This window comes from Lissotriton helveticus, chromosome 7 (assembly GCF_964261635.1).
Source record: "Lissotriton helveticus chromosome 7, aLisHel1.1, whole genome shotgun sequence".
NCBI lineage: Eukaryota > Metazoa > Chordata > Amphibia > Caudata > Salamandridae > Lissotriton > Lissotriton helveticus.
Window position 1 is genome coordinate 829,457,468 of NC_136068.1, and position 18,661 is coordinate 829,476,128.

General features: G+C 39.2%; 1 protein-coding gene across 2 annotated transcripts in view; it reads left to right on the forward strand.

Annotated features, from left to right (window-relative positions):
* Positions 1-18,661, forward strand: part of GFPT2 (glutamine--fructose-6-phosphate transaminase 2) — a 107,446-nt gene that overhangs the window by 65,309 nt on the left and 23,476 nt on the right. Inside the window, exons 7-11 of one of the 2 annotated variants that reach the window (XM_078653321.1) lie at positions 5,746-5,807; positions 6,998-7,077; positions 10,810-10,896; positions 11,263-11,383; positions 13,564-13,727. In XM_078653321.1, the coding sequence (XP_078509447.1) occupies positions 5,746-5,807; positions 6,998-7,077; positions 10,810-10,896; positions 11,263-11,383; positions 13,564-13,727 (514 nt within the window). The remainder of the gene's footprint in view (positions 1-5,745; positions 5,808-6,997; positions 7,078-10,809; positions 10,897-11,262; positions 11,384-13,563; positions 13,728-18,661) is intronic. The other variant, XM_078653322.1, reaches the window with a different exon arrangement.

An 18,661-nucleotide genomic window follows, 5' to 3' on the forward strand; every position in this document is an offset into this window, starting at 1 on the left:
GAGCCAGTGCAGGTTTCTCAGGTGTGGGGTGATGTGGCCATGGCGTGGTACGTCGAGGATCAGTCGTGCCGAGGCGTTTTGGATGCGTTGTAGTCGTTTGATGAGCTTGGTCGGGGCTCCCGCGTAGAGGGCGTTTCCGTAGTCAAGTCTGCTGCTGACGAGGGCCTGGGTGACTGTCTTTCTTGTATCTGTCGGGATCCATCTGTATATCTTGCGGAGCATGCGGAGGGTGTTGAAGCAGAAGGAGGAGACGGCGTTGACTTGCTTGGTCATTGAGAGCTTATCTACAAGATTAGCAGGAGTGCTGGTCATGATGGCTTTGTAATGATGCAGCTGGTTTTGAAGAAGGTGCAGGCTGGCAAGGGGAGCCAACATAATTCCATCAGAATGGGGGTGATATAGTCATATTTCTTCAGGACGTGGATGAGATGTGCTGCAGCATATAGTATGCCCCTAAAAGATGCTAGTGTTGAGTCTAGGAGGCCCTGGATTAGGGCATTACCACCATCCTGATGCGAAAGTATGAGAGCCTTAACAGCAGTCCTTAAGTTGATTCCTGGAAGAAATTGTTTGTCTTTCTTTAGAAGAGAGAGCTATACCAGTCCGTCTTTGTTTTTTGGCGATGAGTTCCTTGACTTTGAGGTTGGTGTCCAGGGTGAATTCAAGTGGCTTGGCATTTGGTGAAAGTTGGGGTTCAAATCTGTCAAGAATCATTTCTCTGACACAGTTTTGTATTGTATCTGGCAAATAACAGGAATTCAGTCTTGAATGTTTTCAAATTCAGGAAGGTGTAGGACAGGTTTGGATGATGTTTGTGTCTGAAGCAGAAGAGACTTTCAAGTGGAGTTGTGTATCATCAGCATATTGGTGAATCTTGATGCTGTTATCTGTAAGAAGAGCACCAAGTGGCTCCATGTGTGGGGTAAAGATTACAGGAGACAGTTTGGGACTTAATAAATGAAAGGGATCTTTTGTTATCTGGATATTCCATGTGAACAAACTAGTGTTGATTGGAAAAATAGGGGAAGAAACAGTGAAGGACATTGACGGTGAGTCACATTCTAAACCCCAGGGGACGTATCAGAGTGGGAAGGTCGGCTGTGTTGAAGGCAGCTGAGAGGCCCATCAATATCAGTAGGCAGGGGTAATCTTCCTCTCTGATCAAGAGAGCATATTTTACAATCTGTATGTTTTTAGTCGTAACGCTACAACGTAATCTGAAACCAGTTAGGCAATCTTGCAGGATGTGGTTAGCCTTGATCTGGTCTTGGAGTTAAACATAGTCTTCTTTTTCAGTTATCCTGCTGATTAATGGCAGACGAGTGATGGGCAGATAGTTGGTGAGGTCATCAGGCTCTAGTGTAGGTTTCTGTAGGAGTTAGAAGTTTAGGCCTGTCTTGAGAGCTTCTGGGAAGCTGCCTTGAGTGATGGAGGTAATAACAATGGTAATTAAGGGCAAGAGAGCATTGTAGGATTGTACTGAAAGGGGTGGTTTTAGGAATTAAAGCAGGTTAGGTGTCATAGATGTGCTGTCAGATATTCTGCATTTCATGGAATAAGAGGTTGGGGGCATTGCAGTTTCCTTTGGAGTGATAAATAAGCAACTCTGGCAGGGGGTTGATGAAGTGCTTTATTGTCTTCGAATGCATTTTGCTTCTGTTGGTGTATTCAGTGATGGTGCTGGTATAGTACTTTGCTTTGGCTGATCTAATGAGCTGTCTGCATGTTGCATGGAGGAACTCAGTATCAGGAGGTCCTCGGTAATTCTGATTTTCTTTCCTATCTGAGGATGGGTTGTTTTTTGTCAGCAGTATCTTCAGAGTTCCAAAGTGCTGAATGCCTTTGCTTACACACATGTGTTGTAATTGGGAAGTGTATGTTCACATATCTTTTCAAGAAATTGTTGAGGTTGTTTGGAAGGGTGTTGGCGTTGGGCATAGGGTTGATAAGGTGAGAGAAAAGTTGAATTAGGAGGTTGTATGAGAATGTCTAAACATGAAGATAGGGATGTCAAAGTGGCATGTCTGTTCCAGAGGTATGGGCAGTTCACCTTGGATTGTTGGTGATGTTGAAAAGATAAGGCCGAGGAGGTGCTCTTTGGAATATGTTGGTTGTGCAACATGTGTACCATGTGAATATATATCGATGAGGTTGAAATGGGTGTCTCTTGTTTTTTGAGTTTATATTGTCTGGAAGGTTGAAGTCACCCACGAGGGCGGTGTGGCCATGCCAGGAGGACGAGGTGGTGAGGAGATCAGAGAATTCATTGATGAAGTCCTTGTTCTGTAAGGGAGACCTGTAGATGAGTGGAAAATGGCATATAAACAGCTCCATGAAGCTGAGTGTTACTTGCTTGCCTATGGTGCAGGACCGGGAGGACTCCAGACGACAGTGAGTCCAACTGCCTTATGTGAGTGAGCCATATGATGGATACTGAACCCTGTGGGAAAAGGGATTCCTAGGAAATGTGAAACTACAGGTGTGAACCATGTTTCTGTGATGAGAGTGTCAAGCTTGTGATAGATGACATTGTCTGTGTGATGAGATTCAAAAATAATGTATGTATGTTTTTTGATAAAAGAATGAACCCATTTTACATACACACAGTTCTAAACATAAGAGGCTTGTGGTATCATTAATATTTTCTGCACCTTTACTGTGAACAAGCTGAGCACCTGTTTTTCACAAAAACATACTGCTTAGGTCTTGGAAAGTGGTTTATTGGTAGTGATAAGTATGGACCTACCACTACACTAGTAAGGCCACAAACACAATAAAAGGTTCAGGCAAGGTCTCAATAAATTATTCCCTTGCTCAACCTTTGTTACCTGGCAGGCAGGCTTAACTTGGGAGACAGGTGTGTAAAGCATTTAAACACTAATACATTAAATAAATAAGACACAACACATAATATAAATCCAACACCAATTTATTGGTTATATTTTTATGAACAAATAGACACCAAAATGGCAAAGATCCAATGTAGGGAAACAGAGATATTAATTTTTTAAATAATAATAACTTTCTAGTGCTTAAAACCCCAAAGCGCCACTTTGGGACATCTGGTCACACTTGACAGGGACAAAGTTAAAGGTTGAGGCCGATCGCAATGGAGTCCTGGTCGAATACACTAAGTGGGATGTCTCGGTCAAAATTTTACCTTAGCACTTAGTTGTTTTTCTGGAGGTTTTTCTCTTGATGTCGAGCGAGGCTCCTCATCAGGCCGGGTTTCGAGTTGATGACAGCAGCTTGGTTCAGCACAAGGCCCCAGTCAACTCCTGGAAGTCTAATTGAAGGCTGGAGCTTCAGAGCTTTCAGCGGGATGAATCTGAAATCCAAGCTGGGACGCAATTCAACGTTGGCGGCTTAACTCCCTTCAACTGGTCAGTCACCTTATGAAGCTTCCCATCAAAGTTTCTCCAAACTTTTCCAAACTTCTGGATCTTCTTCCAGAAGGTCTCCTTGAGGGTTTCCCACACCAATCATGTCCCTGCTTATAGTTATAAGGCACTCTACCCTGGGGCGGCACCTAGGGGAGACATGAGGAGGGTCTTAAATGTAAAAATAAAGTAGTATGAAACTTTGGAAGTACCTATGATTTACATTTAAAAGCAGACTGCAAGGCAGGGCTGGCTTTAAAAATGACAGCAGGCACCACATTAGTACACTTTAAGTGCATTAAATCGACTGGGCCTCTAAAGCTACATGCCCAACCATATATTAGGGACTTACAGGTAGGTTGTCAGTACCAATTGTAATTATGCCAACTTACCATGTACTTTTAATCAGAGCACAGGCCCTGGGTCTGGTTAACAGAGCCAAGGGCACATTCAGAGTTAGAAAACCAGCATCTAGTGGTCATAATGGGGCCAAAAAGTGGGGGGACACTGCTAACAGGTCTTGATTTCTCACATTAGGTTAATGTAACTCAATAACAACTCACCAGCTCTGCGAGTTAGTGCATGAGCAGCAGACAGCACAGTCAAGAAACATGGAGCAGTTGTTGCCTCTCAGTGTTTCTGAGCTGTTAAGTCTACAGCTCATATTATAACTCACAATGCTACAAAGCCTGAGCAGATGCTGTAAAAAGGCTTTCTGCACCTGTGTGCAGGCGCACAAAATGATCATGCCATGGCCTCTTTGGCATTAGAAATTAAATATACATTCAAAGAGCATGTTTGTTTTCATTGTACAAAACAAAATCCCACCAAGATTTGGACTGATGATTTGTCAAACTATATGTCACATAAAATAACATGTTGTGATTTCTTCATTTTACACTGCATGCATCAATGCATGCCTCAATTGTGATCTTTTTCTCTAGGGTATTCAAATGAGTGTATTGCTTTTACTGCATTCCGTAATTTGCATATATAGTTCTGACGGCTTGCAAAACACTTTCACCTAAACCATTGCATCCCTTAATGTGCATTAAAATATCATCAATTTTCTGAAAAAAATATTATTTCTCTATGTGTTTCAATTCATATTTAACATAGGGTGGAAAGTAGAAAAGAGAGGGTGCATTGTAATTCACAGTTCCAACGTAGGTGCACTAGCCTTTCATCTTTTCCTGCGAAGGGAAGTTACAGTCAGAATTCTTCCTATACAAAACCTACAGTGCGGTAATGCAACCCCCTCCCCCCCCTTCAACAACTAAGAATTTTTTACTGTAAATTGGCAAAGCAAGTGCTGTATAGATGCCCAATTCGTGCTTTAAATGGCCAGGTGCCATCAGATACTGAGTACCTGCACTTCTTTATTTTGAGAGAGAGAGTACCAGCACTTCTTTATTTTGAGAGAGAGAGCACCTGCACTTCTCAGCAGAGGTGCAATACGTTTAATTGGAGAGTACCATTATTTCTCAGAATCAGGTAGGTACTCCTGTACAAGACACCTGCACTTCTGGTTTTCCATTTCAAGAACCGTGCACAGTTGAATAGAAGTCAAATTAATCACATCTAATGAATATGATGACCTGGGAGGTTGTCCCACTGTAACATAGCAAGCAGCTATCAGTGTTTTGGTACCACTTGTAATGTCAGTGATAAGTGCAACAAAACAGGCTGGGCATAATGTGGCTATTTGGTGTATTTTTCGGTGTTGTGAGAAGGGAAGGCTCAGAATGTTGCAGATTTCCTAGCATCAATGCCACCAATTTTTTCCAACGAAAATCATATTGGCTTAATCTTATGGGCGAGGTAAAGTCAGCAGATTGCGTCGTCTAATATTGATGCCGAGAAAAACATTCCTGTGAATCACTATTTTATTTGAAAAAAAGTTTAAAATAAGGAAATCACATGAAAGTAACATTCTATCTTGACAGTCAACATCATCAACCTCTTTACATTTCTATTAGTGTTTTTCTATGGCGCCCACTGTTTATTGGCTACGTCAGGGTCTACTACACTCTCGTTTTATACTTTTACATGTGTTGCTAATATCAGGATTGACGTGTGGACCACTTTATTTAGAGAATACCTCTATGTTACAAATAAAACTGCATTCCTAAATATAGGCATTCTTAGTTTGGCAGCTATGTGACGTTTCAGGCTGTAATTTTCTGCCCTTGTCAACTTCTACACTTGATATGTGCAAAGAGCATGTTTCGAATTAACTGGCAAAATATGTCTCTCTAGCAGAACCACACCTTGTTGTAAAGACTGTTCATATATCAACATCAAGCACATGGAGGTCTCAGGTAGTCTGACCTTCTAATATTTCATGTGGTCTTTTGTTCTTCAGGAAGGAGCGTTTGCACTGGTCTTTAAAAGCACCCACTATCCAGGAGAAGCCGTTGCTACTAGGTTAGTGAACTTCAAGCTATATTAAAACTATGGTTTCTGAGGTAAAGATGATACATTATGATTTATTGTTTTCTTTTTTCCCTTGTTTGATTCTCAAAATTATTTGCTCACCTACGTTGAACATACATGCGCAAGCGGACAAATATACTGGTGTAAATTCATAACTACAAAAACATTCACTCCAAAGATATTTCCTTGGTGCCAAAAAAAAGATACTTGTTAATGTATGTGTACTATAAACTTCCTCCTTCAGAGGGTCACCCTGACGATATTTTCCAGGTATACATTTGTAGGAGTACTTATGATAACGTAGTATTTGTGAAGATGTACAAGTGTACTGCTAAGCGTTTTGTATATCCCCCAGAAAGTTGGGAATTAACTGAAATCCTCAGTGTAAGTCTACAATAAAGGATTTCAAAATGTCACTAAATATTTCTGAATAAGTCATTTGGGGCCACATGCATCATTGTTGGTATTTGCGGTTCCTAAATTGCGAAAATTAAGGAATCGCAATTTAGAAATCGCAAATACCTATGCATTAAAAATTCACATTTTTTTTGCGATTTAATATTTTTCCTTATTTGCGATTCCCAATTTTGCGAATCGCAAATAAGGAATCCCTTTACATTGATTCCTATGGGCCTAGAGGCCCATAGGAATCAATGGGAAGGCATTCTCATTTTGCGATTCGCAATTCAGGAATCGCAAAATGAGAATGCAATTTCTAGGGGGCAGGGGGGGTCCCCTGCACCCCTGAAATGTAACATACAGTCCATTTTTCACACATACATGCCCAAGGGCATGTGTGAGTGTAAAATGAAAGTGTTAAAAATGCACTTTTGTGCATTTTTTAAACTTTTCTAAAATTACCATGAAGGTTGACTTCATGTTAATTTAACACTTCTAATGTGCGAATTCGCAATTTTTTTAAGATGATGCATTGCATTTAAGAAATTGCAAAATTGCGATTTCTTAAATGCAATCGCAATTTAAGAAATGCGATTTCTTAAATTGCGAAAAAATAAAAAAACTTGATGCATCTCAAAAATTGGATTTGCATTCGCAAACGGCCGATTTTTGCGATTCGCACCATTTGCGAATGCAAAAACCAATGATGCATGTGCCCTTTAGTCTCTTTAAATTTACTTTAAAACAATTATATATGATTTTCAATGTGTTCGTTTTAATAGGAGAGGGAGCCCTCTGCTGATTGGAATACGCAGTAAATACAAGCTCTCCACTGAACATGTTCCCATACTGTACAGGACATGTAAGTTGTGCTTCTTGATGTTTGTGAATGATTTAGATTCGAGTTCCGATCTTTGATGCTCACTGTTTCTTAAAAAGCAAATCTGAATAGAATGATATTCTGTTATTATTATGACTACTCTCACGCCGACTGTAAATATAATGTTGATTCCGTTTTTTAGGAAACTGCATGATTTAGAAGCAGAACTGTAGCTGACCCTTTTAGTGTCACCCTTTACTGGGTTGCTGCTTTTGTTGGGGATTTCTGAGATTGCCTAAATATGGGCAAGGGGCATTGAACTTTCCTCCTGTTATGTGTTAATGTTTATTTTATTTGAAAGTATGCAAGTATTCCATAATGGAAAGGAACCTCCCTAAAAAGCTCTTCCAGACGTATTATCGGAAATATCTCTTGCTTATTTCCTCTCGTTCAGTTGTGAAATAGTGTTTAATCCCGAAGCAGGTCTTGCCAAACCGCAGGCCCTGGAAGCACGGCCGCTTAGCTCATATTTGACTTCCCAAACGCTGATGAAACGAATGCCCTGGAGATTCTTCGAGTTTCTTTACTTGAATATCACTCTCTATTTGCCAGATTCAAACTGTTGTCTGTTTCCTTCAAGATAACGCAGACACCTGGCTCCCCTTTTACAGGGCGTTGGCTGTAGGGTGGAGAGGGAGGGGCTTGGTGACATCATCACCACTCATTCTCATTCCCATGTTGTAATGACCCTGTGATCCTGCAATCTAGGGGTTTCCAGTGCAGCTGCTCTTTTCCCATTATCCCTTGTACCATCTAACACCCTGTGCTGATTTGTTAATTGCACCTGACTCGATGCCTTAGCTTCTAATATACATTTCTGGTCCTGATATTCATCTATCAAAGTACCTTAGAAACGTGTATTTGAGGGCCCCAATCGCAACACTCTTTCAGAAAGCAGTGTGTGGGGGCCATGAAATGACACTGAAAGTGCAAAATCCAATCCACTGCTATGCCCTGTTGGGCGTTTCGGTGTGTGATTTGTCACTTTCCAAATCATAATATTTGCAGAGATGGGCAATATGAGCCTTCAGAAAAGCAAGACTTGCAAAATCATAGTCATGCCTCACCGGGACTGAAAAGGGGGAGAGGCTTTTTACAGCAGTCTGGAAGGATGGGACTAACTTTGCATTGAGGAACGTCCTGGCATACTCTTTGCCTCCCACTTAAACTATGTGTCCTGTGCCAACAGGTGAGGGCTTTTGATGAACCTGAAAGGCAATTATCATAACGTTTATGCCCTCGAGAACTTTCATTAATTCTATCCCTACATGTTCCGTGGGAACAGCACTGGTTTAGAAAACTCATTTTGATCGTTTAGTTGAAAATAACTTATATAAAATCTGCGCTTTTCTCTAATATTCTTGAAAAGTCTTTTTTTTGTGGCATCATGAGTTCCATGAGGAGGTAAGCAGCAGCAGAAAAAAAACTGTGAGAAAATGGCTAGTGAAATATTATCAAGTCCCAAGCTTAAAATATGTGAAAAGTAGGCTTTTATTCCCAGTTCAAACCTTCACTGTGAGCATCTTGATTGGTCTGTCCATTAAGTCCATTTTCGAGTAAAATATAATCCCTGGGTTTACTATGTTGCTAAATAATGGCTCAGTTAGTTCAGTAAAAGTCTGACAACAAAGGATGTGAGTATGTTAGTTTTGCTGTACTTCATGGCAGCTGATGGGCATCTCTCATGATCCATATTGGAACATACCAAGGGCCACATTACAGACAGTGTACACTGTCCCACTCTGTGTTGCTGCTGACCCTTAGTGGGCACGTTGTGCACAGAGTGATAGTGTACCATATTACAGAAAATGTGCTGTTCCCGGTGCAAGCATGAACACATGCCTGCCTGGGGAAAGAGCAGTACACAAATGTTGACTGACCCTTTGAAGCTGCAGTCCACCTTTCACTTCCGGCCACATCCCAGCCTGCATTTCAAAGAGGCAGAAATCCCCCTGCAGTTGGGATCAGTGAGTGAATACACTCTCTGCAGGGGGTGCCTCGGATCCTCTGGGACCCCTTGGTCCCCCTATTAAGGGGTACCCTCAGTGGCTGCACTAATTGTGTGCCAACTCTATGTGGTATCCAATCAGTTTTCCTCCCGATAGCTGTTGATGCTTAAGTACGTCCCAGGTACAACAGCAATGTGTTCTCTTAGTTGCATTGGGCCACATCCCATGCAAATGAGCGATGTTCACTTGTGATTTCACTTGTGCCAAGTATGTACAGGCGTGATCCATATTATAGAAGGTGCCACACACGCATCTGTGGGACTTTCTATAATACCAAATGCCCAGAGTCTGCAAGAAGTGGACACAAACGCCCACTGTGCCCTATTGCATTATTTGTAATACTGCCCCAGTGGGTATGAATGAGCACATTCTCATTTGAATTATATGCCATCTGGCTGAATCTTGTATCCCTGCTCCTCTAGCAACAAAATCACCTCTTTGGAAGCCTATATAGTTTTCCTTACCAATATCTAGGAAGTCAGTTTCTGACAAATGTGCAAACTTTCCATACAAATGCTACAAAAGACATTATCAAGACTTTTGTTCAGGACCATATGATTGCACATTATAGAGGGCAAACTCCATTACAGAACTGTTTACAAGCTCTGCCAAGCTCCATGCGGAAACCATTATTGACCGTTGTGCTTCCAAAGCTGGTGCATGTGGATTGTTCAACAGTTTTATTCCTTAAATGAATGGTAATGAATAGAAATATTAAGTGTGTATTCCACATGGAAACCATTTTTGTTACCACTTGGTGCTAGGATGTCCATCCACAACTTTTCATGAGAGTTATAATAGAAGGGGTGTGTTTTAAGAGTAGTGTTGGGTAGAATGTTTCATTCCACTCGAGGATTGGTGGAATCTGGTGACTCCACACAAATTCCGCCAATGACCGCGTGGCAGAATTATTTTCCTGCCAGAATGTCCAAAAATGTGAGGCGGTCAGCACAAGTGAGATTTGGTATTCCCTAGCATGATTTTCTAATGTGAAAGGTCACAAGCTATCAGAGAGCCTCTTCTTGAGTAGATTTCTACTTGAACAGCAGAAAAATCAACTCGAATAGCCGCTGGCCCTTGCACACCCCAAGGTGCTGTTCACACATATGTTTCAGCATTGCTTTTACTGTTCTCACTACCAGCACTACGTTGCAGCCAAACATGCACATTTTCTGCCTCTTGGCAAAACTCCACGGAATCTCGCAGAGTTTTTATTTAACTCCACGACTTCCGCCCACCCTTACTTAAGTGTCTTCTTAAAGGCATAGCAACTCATTGATGAGAGGATAAATGTTCTCTGCAACATCAGAGTGAAAAAGTTACTTGTTTATAACAGATCTATTGGCACCAGTAAGCTAAAGCATCATCCCATCTGAAGAAAAAGGTAGGTACTACTATGGTCAAAAAAGAACCTTCATGACAATCAGTCTTATTGATTGTCTAAAATATACCAGTGAGCAACAAACCTTTGTCGTTGCTCTTATCAATGGCTTCTGAGACAATGCCAAGAAATGCGTACAATGCATCTCACATGCACAATCAAACATATTGGATTGGCATGCATGTTCTGTGTGATTCAAATGCAATCCCGAGCTACCACTGCATGCATTTGTCATATCTAAGCATTACATTATTACTTATGCATCATATTTGATTGTCAAATTAGCCTTGTCTTGACTTCTTTTTCAACATTTATTTTATCCAGTATCCCAGAGCTCATACACTTTGGACACACAGTGTAGCCTTTCCACAAAATCTACCGCTTTGCAACAATTGGAACATGTTATCATAGGTGGAGTATTGCTCTATACGTTCTTATCTGGGCCTGTTGTTTTTGGCTTTGGTTGTTTAGAGCGCAATTTTGAATCTGAGCTCGATTTTTGTGGTGGGAGTTTCATTGATGTCCTTTTTTCTTTTCCCTTAACTAATTTCTATATGCAAATCAATCAACATTAATTATATTATTATGTACAGCTGAATATAGCTAAATCCAACCTGTAATGACAGTACAGGTATCTTTTCTGCCAAAAATCATAAATTCCTTTTGAGGGGCATTACTGTAGCATGTGTATTTGCAAGACATTTCTGCAGCCTGGGAATGTAATATGCCATTATGAAGGATATCTGCTTAACTAGCACTTTTTTCTTTGCCCAACAGGCAATAATATTGATATCCGGAATAACTGTAAATCCACACAAAACAGACGTGACAGCTCCACCTGCCTTTACCCGGTTGGAAATGAAAAAAGTGTGGAATATTTTTTTGCTTCCGATGCAAGGTATTTGCTGAAAAATATATTCTAAATTGTGTTTCAAATGTAAACAAATATGTAATAAAATGAAATGTGTTAAACGATATAGGGCCAGATTCACAAAATTAACTTAAACTTTTGAGTAGTCTAATACTTTTTTGGCTATTCACAAAATCTGAGTTTAAATTTACTCAAAAAGTGTAACTCAGGTCTCCACCAAATTAAAGTGCCTGGGATCTATTGACTCTTATGTAATTTGCACTTTTGATTAAGTTTACTTCTTTTTGGCTTGTTTTTGGCTATTCACAAAATTCAAGTGTAAATTTAATTCAAAGTGTAACTCACACTCAGATTTGGTGAACTGCCAAAACATAGGGAACTTAATCAAAAGCGTAAATGACTCCCAAGCCCTTCAGTTAGTGAAGTGTATTTTATCACAAGGACAACCCTTTATCTGTCCACGTGGACCCGGGTCAATAATATTTATATGAAAAACAACGCCCCGTGGGACTCTTTTGAAAAAGAGGAGCTACTCTCTATCATACGTTTGGGGAAGCTACAAATTAATTTATTCATTCAATAAATCAAGTGGTATCTACACACTATAATCGAGTTTCATAGGAGTATAATGCTCTATCCAATAATTGCTGACAACGGTTTCTGTAGTTTTTGGCTGATTATTATTTCCTCAAAACAAGTTTTTATGCAGTGGAGTGGAGGAGACGCAGTGTTAAAATGTGAAAAACAAAAAATAATAATACATATACATGAGACACAAAGAAAAATCAGAAAAGTTCATTGGTGATATAAGTTACACCGAGATTACGTGTGTATATCACATCACAACATGTGAAAGATTAACAATTAGAATAACCAAGTGAAACACATGTCAACGTTTCGACCCCTGTTGAGTTATGGGGTCTCCTCAAGACAATCGTCGTCTGACTGATTATCAGAATAAAGAGGCCACTGTCCACTATCCAATATATATGGCTAAAATGTCTGGGATAATTACTGCTAATAAGTCAGGATTCCAACTTGCCATCAATATCAATGTCAATAAGCCAGAGTCACTCATCCTATGCGTAGTTAGTTACAGATGTATGTGCATAATACCGAGCGTCTATAATTGTGGTTCAAGACGCTCGGTCTTATGCACATACGTCTGGGCGTGGTTTTTCATATAAAGTTCAGTTAGCAAAGGCATGAATGCTACACTTTTGGGGTAAATTTGCACTTGGATTTTCGGACTGGCCAAGAAGTAGTAAATATACTCAAAGTGTAAATTCTTCCAAAGTGTAAGTTACCTTTCTGAATCAGCCCTAAATTCTTTTGTGTGATTCATTGGGAGAGTTGTCATTGTATAAGATAACAAATGTACTTAGGCTGGCTGTGAAAAAACCACGTAAATATAAATAATGATTTTTTTTTATTTATACAGATGTTTACATATGAATGCAGACAGAATAAAATCTGTTTCCATGCATGTATCTATTTTTCAAAAGAGAAAAATGGCGAAAGTGTATATTCATTCAGGTGCCTCGCCATTGTATCAGTCATGATTAATTACCAAGCTAAAGGCTTTGTATGTTGACTGTACAGTAAGTTAAAAAAAAGGATGAGGCTTCTTAATGAAGGCTAGATAAGTGAAGATGTGCACATGTGATAGTACTACAAAGCTAATGTTTTCATTTGGGTGTAATGCTTTATGGTATATAGCTACCTATTGCTCTAAAAGCCTCCATCCATTGAATTGCGAATTTGAATTGTTCAAATAAAGTGGAAATATACTAGCTGTAACATAAAAATAAGGAAAATGTCTAGATTAATATAGAGGTATACATCCAAAGAAAAAATACCATTCAATTGGGACCCCTTATCACAATCTATTACTACAATTAAGAAAGCCATTACTGTGTTTAGAAATCTATTTTTCGAATCTGTACACAGCATAGTACACCTGATAAATCCAGTGGTATGTAGTTTCTCGAGGCCAAATGAAGTTACATCAGTATTATTGTATTTGAATCTTGAACCTTGAACTTGTATTGTACAGTATGTTAATTTCGTTTTTCCTTATATTGAAACTATTCCTTAAAGATGTTATCTTAATATAGTGTTGCAGAAATGAACAGTGTCTCCCCACATACAATATTTTACATGATATCGAAGCAAACCATGCATGTGACTGTAATTGTTTCCCCTAGTGCCATTATTGAACACACCAACAGGGTGATTTTCGTCGAGGAGGATGACATTGCATCTGTAGCCGAGGGAAAGCTTTGCATCCACCGAATCAAACGTTCAGCTGGGGATGACGCCTCACGGGTCATCCAGACCCTGCAGATGGAGTTACAGCAAATCATGAAAGGTGGGCCATGCAGTCCTCAGAGAGGATTACTGAATTGTGATAAGCATTTCTACATAGTCTTTTCATGGGAACAAGTGTACACGTAATGCTTTCTAAAAGGAATTATTTATGGCACACTCTTCTAAGCTCTGCACTTAAATGTCCCAGCACTGTAACCTTGAGTAGAGCAGTCGCATCAAATGCTCCCGAGCTGCAGAAAATGCTATAATACTCTGCAGAACACAAAATACTACTACAGAAAGCATGCAAAATATATGAACTGAAATAACATAAAAGCTAACCACGCCAATATGACACACAACATGCATACAGCATTCACCTGCGTAAAACAAACAGATGTCACAGCTTCTTTATGAAAAAAACGTTTTACACCTCCAACCCCACATGTCAAATGCTTTTTAATCCTGGCTATGCGACTAGCCTACAGTTCTCTCTGGCCTACTGCCAAGATCAGATTGTCCTTCTGTCAGGTCTTATCAAAGAACGATGAGTAATTATTGTTGGATACACTGCTATTGATTTAGCTATGTATTTACCTAGGTATTTCTTATGCAGAATCCAAAAATGCCACTTTATGACAATGTGATGCAGTCCTTGTATTTACTCTTTAGGCTGTATTACCCAGGATGCATAACTATATATACTAATTAGTATTGCAGTACTATTGAAAAATGATGTTTATGTAACAGAGCATGTTAATGTGTAGGTCATTTAAATAGTAGCACTGTGACTACGACTGTAAATTGTGATTTCTTTTTCCACAATAGTTTTATTGTTTTATTTGCTGTAAAAACTATTTCTATATTTAAATTTCTTCTTTAGTATTTTTACACATTTTGATGTAAATTTTTGACATTGTGCCAATTTTCTACGATTATTTTAGAAAATAGCGTGATATATATATATATATATATATATATAGAACACACGATTTTTGGCGTGCTCAAGCCGCTTCAACAGCGGGCTCCCGGCGGGGCCGCCGCCCCCTCGAAATGACACACACTCCTGGTACAGCGAGTACGTATTTACCGAAAAAGACCAGAACCGGGGCCCAAATGTTGTTCAAAGTGCTGTATTTATTGGCACACGGAATAACACAACCCTACGCGTTTCGAAGCCTAAAGCCTCTTGCTCACGGGTACGTTTGTTAAAGCGGCCATTCTATTTAAAGTGATAGACTTCATAACATTTCGTGCACGTGATTACACTGACATAGAAAAGTTACTATGTTGCAACTATAATCCATACTTTTTTAGCAATGTTGCTACTTGGAGATCAAAATATATTTTGTCAATTACCGTTATATGAAAATAAAATAAAGCTGACAGCATTCATTTTGCATAATAATAGCAGAAAGTGCTATACACTCTGTGTTATATCGCCCAAGTGGCTAATTGACAATTCACTCATCCATAACATAAATTAACAGGTTTACACTTTCCGTAATATAATTTTTCAACATAAATGGTCCATAATTCCAATATGATCAGCTGTTTCGGCAAATGTTCGTATCTTAGATATTAAGCCTCAGTGGGCTATTTAAGTCCAACTGTAAAATGTATCTCCATCTGAAAATAAAATAAAAGGACAATGTGCACTATGTTTTACTATGTCAGTGAAGTTGCAGTGAATATAAAAACATTAAAATACATACAGAATGGATATTTATAAAGAAATAGGCAGATATTTGACAATTATATTAAGTTTGTAAATGGACTGAAAGTTCTTCTCCCATGTTGTGCCCTCTGGGTTGTGTTGTATTGTACCTAATGATGTAATGTGATTCTAGTTTACGAAGTTCCAATAGCCTGTTTCCACCTCGTTCTTTCTGTTCCACACAATCAATCACAAAAAATGTCAAGAGATTGGGGTTCTGTTGGTGCTCAGCTACAAAATGTCTGGCTACTGGATATTGTGGATTTGCATTTTTAATAGCCCTCAGATATTCCAATGCCCTTAACTTGGCTTTTTTAGTGGTCATGCCAATATAAAATTTGTCACAAGGACATTGCAGTGCATACACTGCGTATTCAGTGTCGCAACCTACCCTTTTACTGATTTTGTGGTCAGCTTGGTCTTTACACAACTTTATGCTTTTACATTTGTGGCTGTTTTTACATGCCTTACATTTAGTACATGGAAAAAATCCTGTGATGTTGCCAGATTTACATGGTTCTTTTATTAAGGCATTACTGAGCGAATCTTTAAGGGATTTCGCTTTTCTAAAGGTAATAGATGGATTCTCATTAAGTGCCTCTTTAAGGTCATCATCCAAACGGAGGACACTCCAATGTTTTTTAAGACTCTTCCTCAACTGCCATGATTGGTTATCAAAGTTAGTGATCAATCTGATTTGCTCAGAATTCTCACGGATTTTGGGCAATAACAGATCCTTTCTTTGCATTTGCTCACCTTTGACTTCGGCTTGATTGATCACAGATTTACTATAGCCTCTTTCACCAAACCTACGGCACATAATGTTCTTTTCCAGCTCAAAGTCCGCTTGTGTACTGCAATTCCGCTTGGCTCTAATAAGTTCCCCTAGCGGTATGCTTCGTATCAAATTCTGGGGATGGCAGCTTCCTGCATGTAATAAACTATTTCCCGCAGTGGGCTTACAGAACAAAGAACTAATAAGTCTACCATCTCTTACCTCAAGACTCACATCCAGAAACTCCAATTTTTTTGTACTCATTTGACTGGTGAATTGTAAATTCAACGAATTATCGTTGAGTAACAATTCAAATTCCTTTGCCTCATCAAATGTCCCCTTCCACACACAAAAAATTTCGTCAATATATCGGACCCAGAGAACCACGTTGTCAGCAAAGTGGGAGATGTTGTTCACTACTTGCTCCTCCCACCAGCCTAGGTAAATACCTGCAAAGCTGGGGGCGAAGCAACTGCCCATCGAGGTTCCCCGGGTCTGCTGATACATTTGTTTGTTGAAAATAAAGAAATTGTTCTTTAAACAAATCTCTATCATGTCTAATAACATGTGGGTGTGTAGTAAATGTGATATTGATCTATCTCTCAAAAAGTGCTTACAAGCATCAATGCCTAAATTGTGTGGTATACACGTGTATAAACTCGTGACATCAAAGCTGATCAACCAATAATCACTGTCCCATGTCAGCTCGTTAATAATCCTCAAAAAGTCAGAAGTATCTCTGATAAAGGAAGGAAGCGATTGAACCAATGGCTGGAGAAAATGATCAATATAGCGAGAGGTATTCTCCAATAAACTCCCATTAGACGATACAATGGGCCTTCCGGGAGGCTCCTCAATGTTCTTATGCAACTTAGGGAGTAGGTAAAGTGCCGGAATTCGTGGGTATTTACACAGTAGATACTTATATTCATCATCTTCAATTACCCCACTGTCTTTCCAATCTAACAATTTAGAGAAATACATTTGTTTGGATACATTAAATTCCTGTATACTCGAGATCTTATAATTATCACCATTGTTTAGTTGCATGAGGCCTTCTTTGAGATACATATCCAAAGGCCAAATAACGACGTTGCCTCCTTTATCGGAATTTTTTATTACAACGTCTGACCAATCTTTCATTTCCTGTAAAGCCATATACTGTTTTTTGTTCAAATTGAAATTCAAATATGAGGCCCTTTTTTCAATTTTTCTCATTTCCCCAATCATCCCTGCTTCAAAACACTCAATGCTATTGTTGTGAATCTGGGGAACAAACACTGATTTGGGTTTAAAATTGCTTACACTACTGGCTCCAATGTCAATATTAATATTCAAAAGATTTAGAACCGGATCCTCTAAAATCTCCTCACAGTCAGCCAGTTCATGCACTATCTGCAATGTCTCTGCATCATTGATAGATAAGATGCTGTCTCTTTGCATGATTAAATCTTGTTTTAAACGTGGTTAACTGGCAAACCATTTTCTAAGCTTAAGCTTTCTAGTAAAGCGAAATAAGTCTATACGTGCATCAGTGAACCTAAATTTAGCAGTAGGACAAAAAGAAAGGCCCCTTGATAAAACATATAACTGTTCAGGTGATAAAATGTGATTGGAAAGATTTACCACAGTTTTGTCTTCATTTCCATTCATTTTCTCGCTTGTTTGCCCCTTGTTACGACTCCCACCGGGCTTGCTGTTCCACTTGTATTTGTCAATCCTCCTCTTGCTCCTTTGCCTCCTCTGCCGCCTCTTCCACGCCCTCTTGGTGGGGTTTGGCGTCCACGAGCCAAGAGGGCTACCTCGTTTAAAATGCGATCTTTAGCATTTTGTGGTTCCATTATATCAGAAGTATCGCTTTCACTCTCTCCATCCGATTGTGCTAGGGGAGTAATACCATTGACTCCTGTTTCCTCTTGCACTGTTGCTTTGCTTACATCAATATTGGATTTCTTTGGTGTTCTTTTTGAAATCCGCAGAACGAGGTGGAAACAGGCTATTGGAACTTCGTAAACTAGAATCACGTTACATCATTAGGTACAATACAACACAACCCAGAAGAAATCTGCCTATTTCTTTATAAATATCCATTCTGTATGTATTTTAATGTTTTTATATTCACTGCAACTTCACTGACATAGTAAAACATAGTGCACATTGTCCTTTTATTTTATTTTCAGATGGAGATACATTTTACAGTTGGACTTAAATAGCCCACTGAGGCTTAATATCTAAGATACGAACATTTGCCGAAACAGCTGATCATATTGGAATTATGGACCATTTATGTTGAAAAATTATATTACGGAAAGTGTAAACCTGTTAATTTATGTTATTGATGAGTGAATTGTCAATTAGCCCACTTGGGCGATATAACACAGAGTGTATAGCACTTTCTGCTATTATTATGCAAAATAAATACTGTCAGCTTTATTTTATTTTCATATAACGGTAATTGACAAAATATATTTTGATCTCCAAGTAGCAACATTGCTAAAAAAGT